At 34.7% G+C, this 16,968-nt stretch overlaps 4 protein-coding genes and 1 long non-coding RNA gene across 11 annotated transcripts in view; 4 read left to right on the top strand and 1 right to left on the bottom strand.

Moving 5' to 3' along the window:
- The window catches only part of LOC123311849 (DNA repair protein XRCC3 homolog), a 33,001-nt gene extending 32,664 nt beyond the window's left edge, over positions 1-337 (top strand). For both annotated transcript variants that reach the window (XM_044895946.1, XM_044895945.1), the window contains exon 4: positions 29-337. In XM_044895946.1, the coding sequence (XP_044751881.1) occupies positions 29-214 (186 nt within the window). In that variant the 3' untranslated portion in view covers positions 215-337. The remainder of the gene's footprint in view (positions 1-28) is intronic.
- On the bottom strand, positions 250-1,002 carry LOC123311850 (28S ribosomal protein S21, mitochondrial). Its single transcript, XM_044895947.1, has 2 exons — positions 725-1,002; positions 250-432 (listed from the first exon to the last, which is right to left on the bottom strand). The coding sequence occupies exons 1-2, from the start codon at positions 869-871 to the stop codon at positions 316-318; spliced, it is 264 nt and encodes an 87-aa protein (XP_044751882.1). The 5' UTR covers positions 872-1,002; the 3' UTR covers positions 250-315.
- A 3,695-nt stretch (positions 1,003-4,697) lies between these two features.
- LOC123311737 lies at positions 4,698-7,166 on the top strand. The gene is made up of 9 exons (XM_044895808.1): positions 4,698-4,884; positions 4,954-5,312; positions 5,409-5,510; positions 5,569-5,892; positions 5,959-6,284; positions 6,352-6,587; positions 6,645-6,785; positions 6,844-7,013; positions 7,135-7,166. The coding sequence occupies exons 1-9, from the start codon at positions 4,871-4,873 to the stop codon at positions 7,164-7,166; spliced, it is 1,704 nt and encodes a 567-aa protein (XP_044751743.1). The 5' UTR covers positions 4,698-4,870.
- LOC123312378 lies at positions 6,921-8,406 on the top strand. 6 transcript variants are annotated; one of them, XM_044896765.1, is made up of 4 exons: positions 6,921-7,384; positions 7,435-7,588; positions 7,973-8,092; positions 8,159-8,406. In XM_044896765.1, exons 1-3 carry the CDS (start codon positions 7,175-7,177, stop codon positions 7,993-7,995), a joined length of 387 nt encoding a protein of 128 aa, XP_044752700.1. In that variant the 5' UTR covers positions 6,921-7,174; the 3' UTR covers positions 7,996-8,092; positions 8,159-8,406. The 6 variants fall into 6 exon arrangements, with proteins under 6 accessions (XP_044752700.1, XP_044752701.1, XP_044752704.1 ...); XM_044896766.1 differs by having other exon boundaries at positions 8,146-8,406; XM_044896769.1 differs by having other exon boundaries at positions 7,965-8,092.
- A 5,515-nt stretch (positions 8,407-13,921) lies between these two features.
- On the top strand, positions 13,922-16,093 carry LOC123311511. Its single transcript, XR_006537491.1, has 3 exons — positions 13,922-14,201; positions 14,270-14,436; positions 15,749-16,093. It is a non-coding gene; the product is annotated as an uncharacterized LOC123311511 (long non-coding RNA).
- Positions 16,094-16,968: the final 875 nt, after the last annotated feature.

Genomic DNA, 16,968 nt, shown 5'->3' with positions numbered 1-16,968 from the left:
AGATATTGAATAACAATCCTTTTTTTAGATGACAGATAATATAAAAACTGGGTGCTCAGAACCTTGCTTAGGTTTGTCGTGGAGCAATTTAGTTAATAGCCGATTTCGTATTACAAGAACCACTTCATCATGGAGAACTTTTGAAATTATATTTTCCCCTGATTTACCTCCTGCACATTGCAACTTTTCAATTGCCAATACTGGAATCAAATAAAAATTTAAATGTGTTATAATATTAAGAAAACATCCTTCATTGTCATCAATATTTATGGTAATGGATTGACATATGTGATTGATAACAAATAAATGAACAGCTTATGAGCATCCTGGAAATGGATCTGATCGATTTTTTCTCAGGACAAATTCTATTTTCCTATTCATATCTTCATCATAGAGTGCTTTACACCTTTCATAATTGACTCGACGTCGAACCTAAAATACATCTCATAAATAAGGTTGCAAACTTTATTCTTCAATATAAAAAAGTATTATCACTGAAAATTCAATCAGACAAGATTCTGGTTGAAATGATACAGTTTTGAACTATTATTTTTATATCTCTATTCATCATTTGGATGTTAGTAATACAATTTTATATATCGAACTATATTGGTATGTTTCAGCAGTGGTTAGCTTAACAGAGCTAATGAAAAAATACTCAGTAAAGCTATTGTGGTAACCTCTATTGTTCCTAATACTGATTGATTAGTTATGAATTGATTACCTGAAAAGGTTTTTCATAATACCTAGTTCTTCTGAATTGCTCTAAAATTCCTTCCCTCCCTAAAATCCTATTCAATATGCGACAAGCAGCTTCCACATCATTATTTTGAACAAGTACAGTTCGGGCGATAAAACATGTATGCCTCATTCTGATTAATTATCCTGATACAAAGTTTAAGAACTTTTACTTTTAAATTTTTTTATTTAGCATGGGTGACACCCGTTCATTGACCAAATCTGAACATAGACCTAATTACCTAATAACAATAACAGACTGTCTCAGCCAGAGACAACTCTCTCTGGTCGTTGCTAATGCCACAGCACAGAACACGAATATACACAGATTACAGAGTAGAGGCCATAGACATAGAGACATAGACTGAGCAATGTCAGCACATTGAACTCTTCCCATAGAGTTCAATGTGTCAGCATGAAACATTGAACTCTATCCCTGGTTACTCTTTGGTTCAATGACATGAAATTGTCTTTTTATAGAAAGAGAGAAATGATCGTCGGGCATTTACCTGCCTCTTTTTTGTTCACATAGAGGTGAGTGTGGACCAATCAAAATTCTACAAAAAGACATGCTCCGACGTGCTTTTCCCTCTGTCACATTTTTTGACCGTATTCACAGATTAAAGAGTAGATTTCATGCATAGATAGAAAGGGAAGGCACAGTCCATGTCTCTATGTCTATGGTAGTGGCTAATGCAAAGAGTAAAAGGCAAAGAGTTCCTCTTTGGCTAAGGCAGAGATTCTCTCTGGCTAAGGTCAGACAGTTGTCTCCACAGAACTCTAAAGCTAAATTCACAATCAATTCACGGGCCGAAGTGCACTTCGGCACGGAAGCTTAGCAGATGGCGTTCTCCGTTACCATTCACAATGAAATTCAAGACAAAATTTCTTGCAAGTTGCAAACTATCACTTCGGCAAGGAATTTCGTGCCGGCTATAGATGATGCTGATGCTTATGTTTTGATCAGTTACATTTTTGATTCATTTGAGTATTTGGTACCAAGATTATTGCGAATGGTAAATTTCGTGCCGAAGTGCACTTCGGCCCGCGAATTGATTGTGAATGCAGCTTAACATTAGTAGCAAAGATTATAGAGTTACTCTATAACAGTCTCTGCTCTATAATCTTTGATTAGTAGTAGTACAGTAGTAGTAGTCTCTGTATGAATCTAAAGAAGGATAAGGAAGCTTCTTTCAGTTCTTTCCACAGAACATAAAATTCTTTCTCGATCTCGATCGATGTGTTTTATACGTCTATGCTCAAATCGCACCGGTAGAAAAAGGAACTACCTACTCTGTAATATGTGGGCAAACAGCACAGATTACAGAGTTCTCTCACCGCGTTCGGCAATTACCTCGAACCCCTCGGATTGGTCTGGATCGTTCGTTTACAGTCATTGAACTAAAGAAACTTTCTTTAGTTCAATGTTTACAGTATCCAGATACAGGATAAACGTTCTATTGAACAAAGGATTCCTGTGTTACATACGATCTCTTGTCACGTGACTAAAATATTCGTCCGCTCTCAGTAGTAACAATTTGTTACTCTTTTCTAGGACTACAGCAGAGATATATCTCTGGACTACAGTGACTTATTATTATTACTGTTTTGTGGTTGAAATGGAGAGTGGAGAGAAGGTTCGCCGTACTAAAAATGTGTCCCCAAAAACGGAAAATGCGGGGAACGTAGGCTAGGAGTCGCTGCGATCGCTACGTTTATCGATAAGAGGTGGGGATTTAAGCGTCAATTTTAAATGAACAGCAGGGGGGTGAAACTCTCTCAGTAATGACGCGAACCGAATGAACTGCTGCCATCTCTGAAAGGTCAGCGAATTAATATGAAAAAATATTAGTTTCCTACGCTGATAATTCTGCGCATAAACTAGAGTGACTTTGTAGCATAGACTAAGTTAATCTTTGATTCTGCGCTTGTGTGTGAAATTGATATGTCAAATGATCAACATTCGATTTCAAGTTTGTTTGTTCATTTTATTACAAGTTTTCGTTGGGAAGAAATATTGTTGTGTACCTAAATTCAAGAGCAACGAGTAAAAGTGAAAGAAGAGGGAAAAATTGCCTGTTCTTATGGTTCCTTGTAGAGTTATGGTTGGCATAATTCTTCAGAAGCCGGACTATTAGGAATTCGAAGAATAAATCTTTTCTGATTACGTAGGATGTAGTACCAAAGAAGAGGTATGATTTTCTCATGACGCGCTTGAAATCTTGTCCAAATTTGAGGTATTTCAGCTCATAAAAGATAGATAAGTTTCATTTAACTGATTTTTGTTTGTTTATCAATCATATATTCTATTATTTTTCAATTATCATATGTGAACATTTCATCTAATAAATTGTATGTATGAACTCAGAGTATTATTTGTTACATAGTTGTCTCCAAATACAATAAAATAAAATTACCTTATCAAAGCGTGAAGAGCGCTCTCGGCAAATTAATCGAGATTAGTTTGCTGACGTTTAAGAGATGGCGCTTTTCTTCGTAACAAAATTTTATCTGAGAGTTTCCCATCTATAGTGTTTATTAGGGATGTGTAGTTCGTTCAATTTCGAGGAACCAGATCGATCTAGATCCATTGCTGAGAAGACCCGGTTCAAAAGACCCGTTCAATTGACCCATTGGTTCTTTTAGGTAGTTGGGTTTTGGGTTGTGAGCCAAACATTGCGCATGGTTCGAATTCGGATCCGTAGTCCCGTCTTGATCAGTTCACTGTTCTGTTAGGAATTTCACTTCAGTTTAGTTCAGTTGAATTAAATTTTGATAGAATGGAATATGGATGCTTCTTTAATTGCAAACAGCTGTGTTTTGTGGACCATAATATTTTTGATCGGCTGAAAATAGTTAGTTGAGGTCCAATTCGTGAGAGAACCGAGAGAAATATTGACCCCAGTGTAGAAAAAATTCAAAAACCAAAAGTCTTTCGAAAGGAAATGGATATCGGACGATTCAAATTTTGAAATGGAGACGTCAATCATTGATTTACAGGTTCGAAATTCGTGAGATCTAGTCTCATTAATTTCGTCAAAAACTGAAATTTTTGAAATCCAGATTATGTTATTGCTGCGAATCCAAATATTTTCCTCAAATTAATCTGAAAAAAAGTTGTAGAATTGACCAATCACTTAAAATTTACTTTCATCAATACAGCCATAATAACAGAAATATAAACTTGTAATTTCTACTAGTCCTAGTTCCAAAATCTATCATACTTTCTTCAACAAGGAGCCGTTGATTCACTTGCGAAATGCAAGTAATATAAGTTCATTTTATTACGACTACCATCTGTTTCTTTGGGTCAGTCTGAAACCCGTCTAACTATTCGGGTACCTGGGTAATGAAGAGACGGAATTATGAATCATTCTTTCGATTCCAGATCTTCCGATCTCCAGATCCCATATCGATTTTGTGGGTCGCATGGAGCCGTTTGGCTCATTCGACCCAGTTGAACGAACGGGTCATTTTTCGGGTGAAGAACTGAACGAACCATTGGTTCTAACGAACCGGGTCTTTTAGCATACACTAATTTCTCCCTGATGCGAACCAATCAGGAAACAGCACATGTCATGCGACAACGATAGAGAGAGAGGGAGAGTGGGAGTTGTCTCTGTCTCTGTCGTATTCTTCAACTTGAAGAATTTGTAACGGTCTTTCCACTCTTTCCGCCATTCAATTCTGAATTGTTCTGATAGTTGCTTACTTGCCCAAACATTTGTGCTCTGAAAGCTGCTACTGAATATTTTGAGAATATATTTGGAATATCTTCAAGCAATTTTCATTGCTCTAATTTATATCTATTATATTTCAGGAGTTTCTTCAAATTAAAGCAATTTTTATTGCTCTAATTCATATCTATTGTATTTCAGGAGTTTCTTCAAATTAAAGCAATTTTTATTGCTCTAATTCATATCTATTGTATTTCAGGAGTTTCTTCAAATTAAAGCAATTTTTATTGCTCTAATTCATATCTATTGTATTTCAGGAGTTTCTTCAAATTAAAGCAATTTTTATTGCTCTAATTCATATCTATTGTATTTCAGGAGTTTCTTCAAATTAAAGCAATTTTCATTGCTTCAATTTTTAACTTGTAGTTTAGCTTTCAGGAAATAGATTCTTGAACATGGATGGGGAAAAGTATGTATTCACTGTTATGTTATGTTATTATACATATTATTGATTCATTATTAAAACCTCATATTTCAGCGATAAACTGATTTGTCAAATCTGTAAAAAGAAATACTCTAGTGTTTCGGCGAAATATCGCCATTTGCGAGATGTTCATAATGAACAACCTATTGCAAAACAGACAGTGCATATAAAATGCCCCATTTGCCCTCAAGAAGAAAAAGTAGCTCTTGAGTCTCATGATATGCTGATTAATCACTTACAGCAGATTCATTCTCTAAGTATCAAGACATCACTTTTTACTTTTAAGAATGAAGAAGAATTTGAGACTTGGAGAGCACTTGATAACAGAAATGTGGATTACGTAAAACGAAGAGATCGTAAAATCAGCGATGGACAGGTGGTATATTATGAATGCAATCGTAGTAATTTTTCAGGTTTGTACCTATTTGTTATTCATCATAATATTTACAAGTGAAGTATTATTATTTCACCAGCGATAATGTAATATCATCTATCTGTTCCATTTTTAGGATATACTAGCCAATGTAGCAAACGCAGCATGAAAACTGGGGGAAGTATCAAAATCTCTGGTTTCTGTCCTTCTAGAATTCGTGTGAAGATATGTAATACAGGTAAATATTGTAATATTTTAGTTGTATTCTCTAGAGCGATATACTGAATATGTTCAAGGGGTGGATGTTAAATTTGTTGAAACACATGTTGGTCATGACGATCTACTGCGATCTAAACATTTGACAAAGGACCAGCAGGAAATGATTGCTAGTAAATTGGCAGCTGGAGTCACAAAAGAAAGAATTTTGGAAGATGCAAGAACTATAACCGGCAATAAGCTAGAAAGAATTAATGTGCTTAAAAGGGCAGATCTTGCTTATATTATAAGAAAATTCAACATAGAGAAGAGGAGACATGATGATGACATGGTTGCCACCACTTTGAAAGTGAAAGAGTGGAACAGTCAAGGAAAAAATTATGTTTTTTTGTTCAAGCAAATTGGTATGTATATTATTCAAAATTGTGCCTTCATTCCTATTCTTTCTTTACAAATTGTAAAATTATCAGGAGAAACCTACCCAGGATTGAAGGCAGAAGACTTTGCTCTAGGATTCATGAACGATGATATGGAGAGAAAGCTCAAACAATTCAAAAGGATAATATGCATCGATGGAACCCATGGCACAAACTCAAGACATTATGATCTGACTATAGTTTTAGTCAAAGATGAGAATAAAATCGGTTTCCCGGTGGCTTTCTTATTATCGAATAGACTGGATCAAACCATCCAAAATATTTTTTTTGATGCTTTGAAATCTAAGATTGGAGAGCCAGTGGACGCAGAATATATTATGACCGATGATGATATAAAATATTATAATGCATGGTGTCAGGTATTGAAGAACATAGCTACATATTGGATTTATGTTACAGCTATTAAATTTTTAATACATTTTCCAGGCAATGGTAACAGAAAGAAAGCCAAGAAGGCTCCTCTGTACTTGGCATGTTATTAAGAATTGGAATATACAGGGGAGAAACAAGTTGAAGAATGTGGACAACAAAAAAGAGATGAAAAATAGAATGCGAAAAATTTTGAAGGAGACTGATGTATCAACATTCCACAAGATGAAAGACGAATATTTCAAGCATTTGGAAGAAGGACAGGAAAATGAGTTTTTGAAATATTTAAAGAAGTGAGTTGTTTTAAATGTGGAAGAGTATAATTGAAGATTTTCATAAATGTTTTTCAGTTATTATTTCCAAAGTGAAGAAAGAATCATGATGTGGGCTCACTGCCACAGAGTAAATGTTGGGATTAATACCAACATGGCTATAGAAAGCCTGAATAAAGTATTGAAGTACAATAAAATGAGGGGAAATCAGAATTTACGGTATTGTTTTGAAGGATGCACCATGAATAATAATCATATTCTATAAAATGTATTGTAGGGTAGAGAAATTACTGGACACTTTGGAGGAATTGGTAAATGAAAAGATGTGGAAAAACATTATTGACACGAAAAGACCTTCTGCCAATCAATACCAGGCCAGAGTTAACCGAGAAGCTCATTCGAAAGCAGAAAATGGACTGACCGATAAAGTAGTATGCTTAGAAACTGGTGAGTTTAGAGTACCATCGGAATCCGTGAGTAATAAATTTTATATTGTGTCATATAATGAGTTGTGTGATAAGGATTGCACATCTCTATATTGCATTAAGTGCAAAATATGCATCCATAGGTTTAGATGTCAATGTGCAGAGTTTACTATAAAAGCTGCCATGTGTAAACATATACATGCAGTTGCTCTGGTCGCAGAGAGAAGCGATTCTGTTTTAGGTGTGAGAACTGTAAATGATGATGATGAGGACAACAACTTATATATATGTCAACCATCAACAAGTAGGGCTGCTTATGAAATGGATGTCCAGAGTGTCGTAGGTGGATCCAGTCAAATTACAAATGATCCAATAGATTCTACTACAAAAGATGTAAGTCTTTGTGATGATTCATGCATATGGTTCTTCATAGTTTATTATAGATTGTATTAGAACAAGCTAGAATGCAGCTTGGTTTATTGGATGTGGGTACCCTTCGTAACATTGCAAAAATTATTAGAGACGCTTATAACTTGCAATGCAATAATGCTTCTACCAGCAGAAAAAGAAAAATAGAGAAACAGTTGTATTTCCCAAGTAAGAAGTAGTCAAGTTGCACATCATGTTGGTGGAGTCAAAAGGTTTATTGTCTATGGAATAAATGTATGTTTTCTAATGTATTGGGGCTTGGTATGATGTGTAAATGTAGCTTATTTTGATTATTCCAGATCAATATGAAGAAGACTCTTTGCCTTTTCAGTTTCTTTTGAAATACTGCATGTCATTTACTCAAATCTACTAACTAACAGGTGATATAATGGAAGGTTGTAAGGTTATCGACAAATAAAGCATGTTTTTTAACACCAAATAAAAGTACGATTCAAGGTAGTGGTAATAAAAAAAATTTCAAAAAGGAAGTATTTTTTCTATAATTTATAGAAGCTTGATGTACATTTGAATTTTATTTTTTGAGTATTCTAGATCTAAATGAGATAATTAAATAATGTTAGAAGAGGAAAATTGGAATTGAAAGAGTCCTTATGTATTTTTCTATTGCAACATGTTGGTATAAGGATGGTTTTAAGGCCATACTTGAAAGAGGTTGGTCAATTTTTAATTGATTTGACACATAATTAATTTTCAATCTTGTACAGCTTTCTATTTCAGACTTTGAATTTCAACCACCTCGGAGAAGACTCTAATTTCCCTTTATGGAAGAATCAAGATAAGATGTCCTTCAGTATTGAATATCTCCTGTTAATTTCGTTTGGTTTTTTTTTGTAAACACGGGGAGGCAGGGTTTTTTCTTCTGAGGTTTTTCCCTGAGCTCTTGTATCATACGCAGAATTGTATGGTTCCCCGTTGCACTAACCTCAGCTAAATATTAACATGAATAAAGAAGCATGTTAATCAAAGCAAGACTTTTTTTTCCTTTACTCCTTAGAATGAAACTGATTTAAGTTTTTCCAAATCATAATACAAAATATAAGTATGTTCTGTACTAATCAGAGAGAGATGATCAAATCTTAGCTAAATACTAACATAACAATAATGAAGCACATTTATCAATAGCGAGACATTTTTTCTTTTACTCCTCAGTAGGAAATTAATTTCAGATTTTTTGAGCCTTTCCAATTATAATACAAAGTGACTTACTGTCGGTATGTACGAATCATAATTTTTTAGAGATGATCAAATGAAATATACAAAAAAAGACAATATTATTTGTGGCATTATTTTCACTGCTTCACAAATAATGGATCATGCTTATTCGTAACTCGCTATCGAATTGCTGTAATTAAAATTTCTTAATTTTCACTTCAGAGTTTTTGAATTGTACTCGAACTGTATGTAATTTGCGAAAAGTTGAACTCGTAATCGTAATGCCCAAATGAATTACTACAATATTTCTGCTTGTTTTTTATTACAAAATTGATGACAAATCTATATATTCTAACTTTAAATTCATTTGATAATCCGCGAGTCTTCGAAAATTTAGAACAAAATATATGCACACGAACAAACAACACGCAAACATCTTTGCTCTCCACAAAAGTAATTAAATTTAGGCCTTAAAATAACACGCAAATATGAGAAAGAATAGCACATTCCACCTGCTACAATCAAAACATGTTTCATTTAAATCTAAACGACTTATATTTCAGCTGGATATTTCCACAATCAGAAAGATTGTTAATGAAGAGGATGACAAAGAATTTCCTTCTATTGGGAGACCTCAAAAAGTGGTGGCATTTGAGAATTTTATGTTTGAGTGAATTAATGCGAAAAGTTTACTACAGGATTTTCGTTAAATGTCATCGGAGAATAAGTTCCCTAAAATGGATTTTTCTATTTTTCATTTGACTTGTCCTATACAATGTAAATGTCTTAAGGTACTAATAAATACCTAATTATTATTATTACATCAATGTATTAAGATGAATAGCCACAAATACGCACAAGTTGCCCTCTTACTTGTTTATTCATGTCGAAATTTTTGGTCAAAGGTAAAGTTCATCTTAACTTGAAATTTCCTTCAATTCCATTTACTTATATTGATGCAAGATGATTTTTGTGGAAGAATTTAACATTCTTGTAATTATCTGTTGATTCCTTCGGGAGATACCCATTCCCAACCACTCCATCATATGCGTTTCATCTTCGGGTTAATATTAATTCAATAAGAGATTCAACATTGTGATGAAATACGTAATAACTGAAACTTTTACGTAGAACGGACAACATAGCGTTGATTTAAAATCCAAAAATGTTTTGACAAGCTCCATAACCCCACATTTTCGTACTATACAGAGTGAAATGTGTCAAATTTCCATGGCCTACCGACTGCTAAAATAAAAGTGAATGAAGTATAGACAAGTATTTGAAAAGAAGAAATATTTGACTTCAGAGCAATTAATCAGCTTTCAAAATTGAAACACTTATGTATCCAATTTGTACGATTGAATTAAGAACATAAATAGCAGTAGCAGTTTAAATTATCGTTGGTCAGTGCATAGTGCATAGATTCACACTATTTGTTCACAATACCAACCTGAATTCCGCAAAAAAAAATCTCAACTTATGAGCTATTACCATTGAACTAAAGAAAGTCTTTAGTCTTTAGTTCAATGGCTATTACCAACTTAAATTCGATTTTCCATAGCCACCCGAGATGTCAATCATTCTTGAATGGACTATAGATTCTGTTTCCAATACTCAGCTGAGAACCGTTATAAACGATATATTATGTTATGCTAACACATAGACATAGAGACATGGACTGTGCCTTCCCTTTATATCTATGCATGAAATACGGTCAAAAAAAGTGACAGAGAGAAAAACACGTCGGGAATGCAGTTGTCTTTTTCTAGAATTTTGATTGGTCTACACTCACTTCTATGTGAACAAAAAAGAGAAAGGTATGTCCCGACGAGCTTTTCTCTCTTTCTAATAAATAGCCAATTTCATGCTGGCATTGCTCAGTCCATGTCTCTATGTCTATGTGCTAACATAATGTGGTAACTCAGGATGGGGGATTGTTTCACCACTTTTGTACTAGATTAAAACAACTCAAAATTGTAAAATGCTTTATTGAAGAGCATGTCATCTCTTCATCGCAGTGGACTGTACTGTACTGGTTCGACTTGCACACTCGCGGTGCCCATCTGCCTTTTTATTACTTTTTACAATGTTGCCGGATCACTAACATACCGCCGGCCTTGAAATGGCTACATTAAAAAAAAAAAATACTGCTACAGATAATGTTTTTGAAATAAAACAGTGTTGTGAATACATGAACAATGTAAATGGTAAGTATGCATACAACTAAGTTTTTTCTTTCAATCTTAAATTTTAACATTCCTTCTTCTCGCAAATTGAGTTCATATTCTCGTCAATAGGAAGAACACACACTTTTGTTACAGGCCTTTTGAGAATGCTACCGTCGATGTAGCGCACTGACACAACGCGCACAACGCTGTCATCACCTGGATGGAGACTTACGATTCTTCCCATTTTCCACATCAGAGGAGGTACGTTGTCTTCCTTTACCAATACCAATGCTTCATTCTTGATGATGTTGGAACCATTGACCTTCCATTTCAACCTAGTCTGCAAGCCATATTGATATACTCATTGCTCCATCGTTTCCAGAATAACTGTACCATCCTTTGCCTCTGCTGATACACCTTCAATCGACCATCAGGAATATCTACATAATTAGATTCAGGCAAACTTGTGAGGGGTCGCCCAATGAGAAAATGCGCAGGCGTGAGTGGAGACATATCAGGACTAGAGGAAAGGGGGGTAAGTGGTCTGGAATTGAGTATGGATTCAATCTGACACAATATTGTTGAAAAATCTTCATAACGCAATTGACTATTACCTATTATTCTTTTTAGATTATGTTTCGTACTCTTAACGCATGATTCCCAAATGCCTCCAAAATTGGGCGCCTTTGGTGGAATAAATTTCCAAGTTATCCGCTCATTACTAAAATGCGAAGTGATCAAATCACCATTAGACTTGAAGAAATTCAAAAGTTCATTGTTCGAGCCTACAAACTGGGTTCCATTATCGGAAAAAAACATGTTTGGTCTTCCTCTTCTACTTATAAATCTCTTAAAACATAAGAAAAATGCTTGAGTACTCAATTCTGTCACTAACTCAATAGGGAACTCTAACGATTTGTCGAAATCAGCTGACCGTTCGTTGTCGTGGGGCACACAAAGCTTTTTATTTTCACTGTAAAGAGGCATTTCTGAGAAAGCTATAGTTTAATCACTCTAATCAAACGCCGGGAAGAACATTTTTTTTTTAAAGGCACAACATACAATACTCGACCAAAACAGCATGTGACTCAATGGAGGGAAAAGCTTGTGTGCCCCACGGCTACGATCGCATAGCTGATTTTGACAAATCGTTAGAGTTCCCTATATGGACTACTTTTGTAACCATGCATACAAATATGCAAATCCAAGCCTTGGTTACAGTTGGCTTACGAGCCTTACCTTCCTTCAAATAAAAGTGACCAGCGTAATCGCATCCTACATTGATAAAAGGAAATGCCTGAGATAGTCTTTCTGAAGGTAAACTACCCATAATGTACTCGCAAGCCTTTGGGTTTGCCTTAAAACATCTAACGCATTGATGGATAATTTTGCGGGCCATATTTCTACCTGCTAACGGCCAAAACTTTTCTCTTATCGTGAATAATAATTGTTGTGGACCATAATGAAGTAATTTTGATGATCATTGCGCATTATAGAAATTGTAAGTGGATGGTTTTTAGGTAAAATTATTGCTTTTTATTATAAGCAAAGTTCGCTCTCGAAATCCTGCCTCCTACCCGTAAAATATTTTTTGAATCAAGAAACGGATATAATCTTACAAGTGAACTTGAATTTTTCACACATTTTCGTTTTCTTAAATCAGATATTTCTTGACTAAATGAATCAAATTGAGCTACTCTTAATAAAGTGTCGAATGCTTCATCTATCTCGCTTATACTTAAAGGACCAGCCTTCTTATGACTAGACTTCCTTGCATTGAATATAAATCGCCAACAATAGGCAACAACCCCTTTCAGTTTTCCTAAATCCGAGTATTTCGTGAAAATTGAATCATCATTGTTCGAAGCAATATTTGAAACCGTTCTTGTTTCTGGAATTTCTTCCAAAGTATTACAGTCTTTGCCTATAGGGTATTCATCACTGTTTAATTGCAACCAACAAGGACCTTGAAACCAAAATTCAGTTAGATCACTCACTACGGCGCCCCTTGATATCAGATCAGCAGGATTTTCTTTGGATCTGACATGATACCAATCATTGCTGTCCGTCAAATTCTGTATTATCGATACTCGATTTGCTACAAAGGTTTTCCATCTCTCCGGCGAACCTTTTATCCAATGGTATGCTACAAGCGAGTCTGTCCAACAAAATGTTCTTTGAAATTCTATTTGCATTGCGGTTTTAACCTTATTCAATAATTTTGAACCTAAGAATGCCGCACAAAGTTCTAATCTCGGTAGTGATAATTGTTTGATAGGTGCAACCTTACTTTTTGAACAAATCAAGTGACATTCTCTTCCGCTTGAACCTTGACTCTTTATATATATGCATGCACCGTAACCTTTTTCAGATGCATCAACAAATAAATGAATCTCTAAGTATCGTGCATTTTCACAAATGACATGTCTAGGAATTTTTACAATTTTTAATTCTTGGAGATGAGTTAAGAAATCAATCCAATTTCTGTTCAAACTGTCTGATACTGAATCGTCCCAATTTCCTTTTTCTTTCCAAACCAACTGAAGAATGAATTTTGCCTTTATTACTATAGGACTAACCAAGCCCATGGGATCAAATAGCTGACTGATTGTGGATAAAATTGATCGCTTTGTTATGTTTTTACTCTGTTTCAAATCATTTAATTCTCGATTTATTTCATACTCGATAGTATCAGAAGATGCATTCCAACGCACACCTAAGGTTTTACTATTTTGATTTTCACTCAAATTAAGTACGCTAAATTTAATATCCCTATCAATATCGAAACGACCAACAAGATAAGGTGCGTTCGTTAACCATTTTCTCAATTGAAACCCTGATTCTCGCAATAAATTTGTTACTGTTTATTGTAACTGTAAAGCTACATTCACAATCACACTTCGGCACGGAAGCTTAGCAGATGGCGTTCTCCGTTACCATTCACAATGAAATTCAAGACAAAATTTCTTGCAAGTTGCAAACTATCACTTCGGCAAGGAATTTCGTGCCGGCTATAGATGATGCTGATGCTTATGCTTTGATCAGTTACATTTTTGATTCATTTGAGTATTTGGTACCAAGATTATTGCGAATGGTAAATTTCGTGCCGAAGTGCACTTCGGCCCGCGAATTGATTGTGAATGCAGCTTTAAACATCTGATTCATTGTGTCCGCCATCTAAATAATCGTCAACATTAAAATTTAATTTTATAGATTTAGCAGCTGCTGGATATTTTTCCGCATTTTCATGAGCTATTTGTTGCAGTGCTCTAATTGCTAAAAAACTAGAAGACTTACTCCCGTAGGTAACTGTCAATAGTTCGTAACATTTTAATTTTTCTGTTTCAGAATTCCGCCAGAAAATTCTTTGAAATTTAGTTTGACTGTGGTGAAGCCATACCTGTCTGCACATTTTGGAAATGTCTGCCGTTATAACGTAGGTTGGTACTCGAAATCTTAAAAGTATATCAATCAGTTCACTTTGTATAGAAGGTCCTGATAATTGTAGGTCATTCAAAGAAATATTATTGTCTGATTTTGCTGAGAAGTCAAACACAACTCTGCATGGGGTGGTATCACTATCCTTTAAAACTGGATGATGTGGAACATAATATGCTGAACCATCATCTTCGAGATCATTGATATCAACCTCTAATTCCCTAAGGTGTCCTAATCGTAAGTATTCGTCAATGAAATCTATGTATTGTTGTTTAACGTTTGCGCTCTTTGCCAGTTTGCGTTCTAAGTAATAGAATCTTTTAATTGCCATTTCCTTTGATTTTCCCAATTGAAAAGACTCATCCTTAAATGAAATTTTTACTACAAATTTATTGTCTGGAGCCCTACTGAAATTTGAAATGAAATGTTTCTCACAAACATCATCTCTTATGTCAATGTTTGTACAATTTTCAATTTGCCAAAACTTCTCTAAGTTCTCATTCAACAACTCGTTCGCTTCATTGTCATTAATTGCCACGTTACTAGAAACATGATTCGTTGCTCTTAATCCAAAGTTACTTATCTCTCCGCCTAATATCCAACCTAATTGGTTGTTTTGCAATATCAGACCGTTGTCAAACCTTATTTGCTCCATGAGTAATAAATGATAGAATATACCTACTCCGCACAAAATATCAATTTCTTGACTCTTATTGAAATCTGGATCTGCTAATAACTTATCTCCCGGAATGTTCAAAACGCTTGAATTAAAGTCATGACTTGGCAAATATTGTGTGATCTTAGGTAAGATTAGACATGGAATAGTTTCAGAATATTCATTTACCATAGAGTATCTGCTAATTATCATCTTGTATCTAGCGATTGCACTGAAACTGTTACCAATACCTGATATAGTGTATTTTATTGGAATTTTTTCCAAACCTAACATCTTTGATAATTTTTCAGATATAAAATTACTTTGTGAACCTGGGTCAAGTAACATTCGTGCCTTTATGAATTTTCCATATTTATTTTTAACATTTATTATTGCAGTTGATAGTAAAGACAATGTTTTGCTGCCTGCCATGGCTGCTAATTATATTGATTCAGAAGTATTTATTTCCGTTGAAATGCCACAAACATTATCTTTAGTATTGTCACGCTTACATTTATCCTTATCCGTGGTATTGACTCGACTATTAGCATTAGATTTATTTTCGCAGTGTAATAAAGTGTTGTGATACTTATTGCATTTTCTACAGCTCGATCTGTTGCATTCATTAACGCTGTGATTGGGATTTAAACAATTTTTACATAACTTGAGCCTTTCACTTTCTTTCACTCTATCCTCAATATTTAAACTCAAAAACTTGTCACATTTAAATATAGAATGATCTTCCTTACAAAAATAGCATGAATACTTTTGATTTGTTTCTGGTCTCGTCATAAATGCGTTCGTTTTTCTTTCTCTAAAACCTATCTTATGATTTTCTTGTTTTTTCTCAGAATTTAATCCTAATTTATCTAATAATAAAAATTTTTGTTTCAGGAATTCACTAATCTCGTCCATTGTGGGTAATTCACCTTTCAGGTTTAAACCTTCCCAGTCCCTCCTGGTCCTGTTATCGAACTTTGAGACAATTAAATGTATAAGAAGTGTATCCCACTCCTTCACTGGTTGACCAAGATTTTCTAAAGATCGCAAATTCTTAGTGAATGAATCATAAAGATTTTTTGAATCGGAACTGATTTTAGATAATAAAACTTTTGAATTTCATCAACTTGCTTATTGTCATGAACTAATGAAATGAATAAATCTCTGAATTCAAGCCATTTTTCGTACTTTCCGCAGAAACTAGGTAACTTTAATGGTGGTAATTTGACTGGAGTTAAACTGTTTTTAAAACTGGATATGCTTTTAATTTATTTATTATCTGAGTCATTTAATTGCTGTTCATAGTTTAATAAAATTGATTGAATTCTAGATGTAACTTCGAAAAAACCGTCTTCAAACATTTGTCTTTTTTTTTGTTCTTGCTCGTAATCACCTTCTTTAGATTTTTCATCGTACTGAACTAAATATTCAATATGACCTTGATATTCTTCAAATTGTGAATATGTTTTATTAATTGCATCTAGTCTTACTCTTAATTGCATAATAATACTATCATTATCTATTTGTAAATCTTGTTTTTCTGAATAATTTTTTAATCGAGTCAATGCTGCCTTGCATTGACCACGCTTGAAACGTAGTTGCGTTAAATCTAAGTCCGCCATTATTAAATTCAAAACAACCGTCTAACTCAAATAATGAAATTGTCGGAAGGTGGATAGGAGTTGAAGGTACTCACAATTGCCTATGTGCGCTATCTCGCGACTTGGATACTTGGATTATTGTTTATAGGCGCCTGCCTAGGTGATCGTCGTCTCCTGGGGCCTGCGTGATCGTCGTTTCCTGGTCCCTGCGTGGTCGTCGCCATCTGCTGCTTGATTCGCCGGCTTCTCGACTCTTGTTGCCTTGCGTCCTTGTCTCGGTCGTCGCTGTTGACTCGGACCTCTCTGTTTCTCGCTTGATACGTACTTCGCTTACGTATTACTGCGCCGTTGTCTACGATGCCTCGTGGAATTTTCCGTGCTTACTCCACTTGTAATTTCCTTTCCTGGACTATTTTCCAATCCTATCCGACCCGAAGGACCAAATTTATGGTAACTCAGGGTGGGGGATTGTTTCACCACTTTTGTACAAGATTAAAAAAAACTCGAAATTGT

This window comes from Coccinella septempunctata, chromosome 4 (assembly GCF_907165205.1).
Source record: "Coccinella septempunctata chromosome 4, icCocSept1.1, whole genome shotgun sequence".
In the NCBI taxonomy this organism is placed as follows: domain Eukaryota; kingdom Metazoa; phylum Arthropoda; class Insecta; order Coleoptera; family Coccinellidae; genus Coccinella; species Coccinella septempunctata.
Note: the sequence above shows the minus strand (reverse complement) of the source record. Positions and strands in the feature narration are given on the sequence as shown.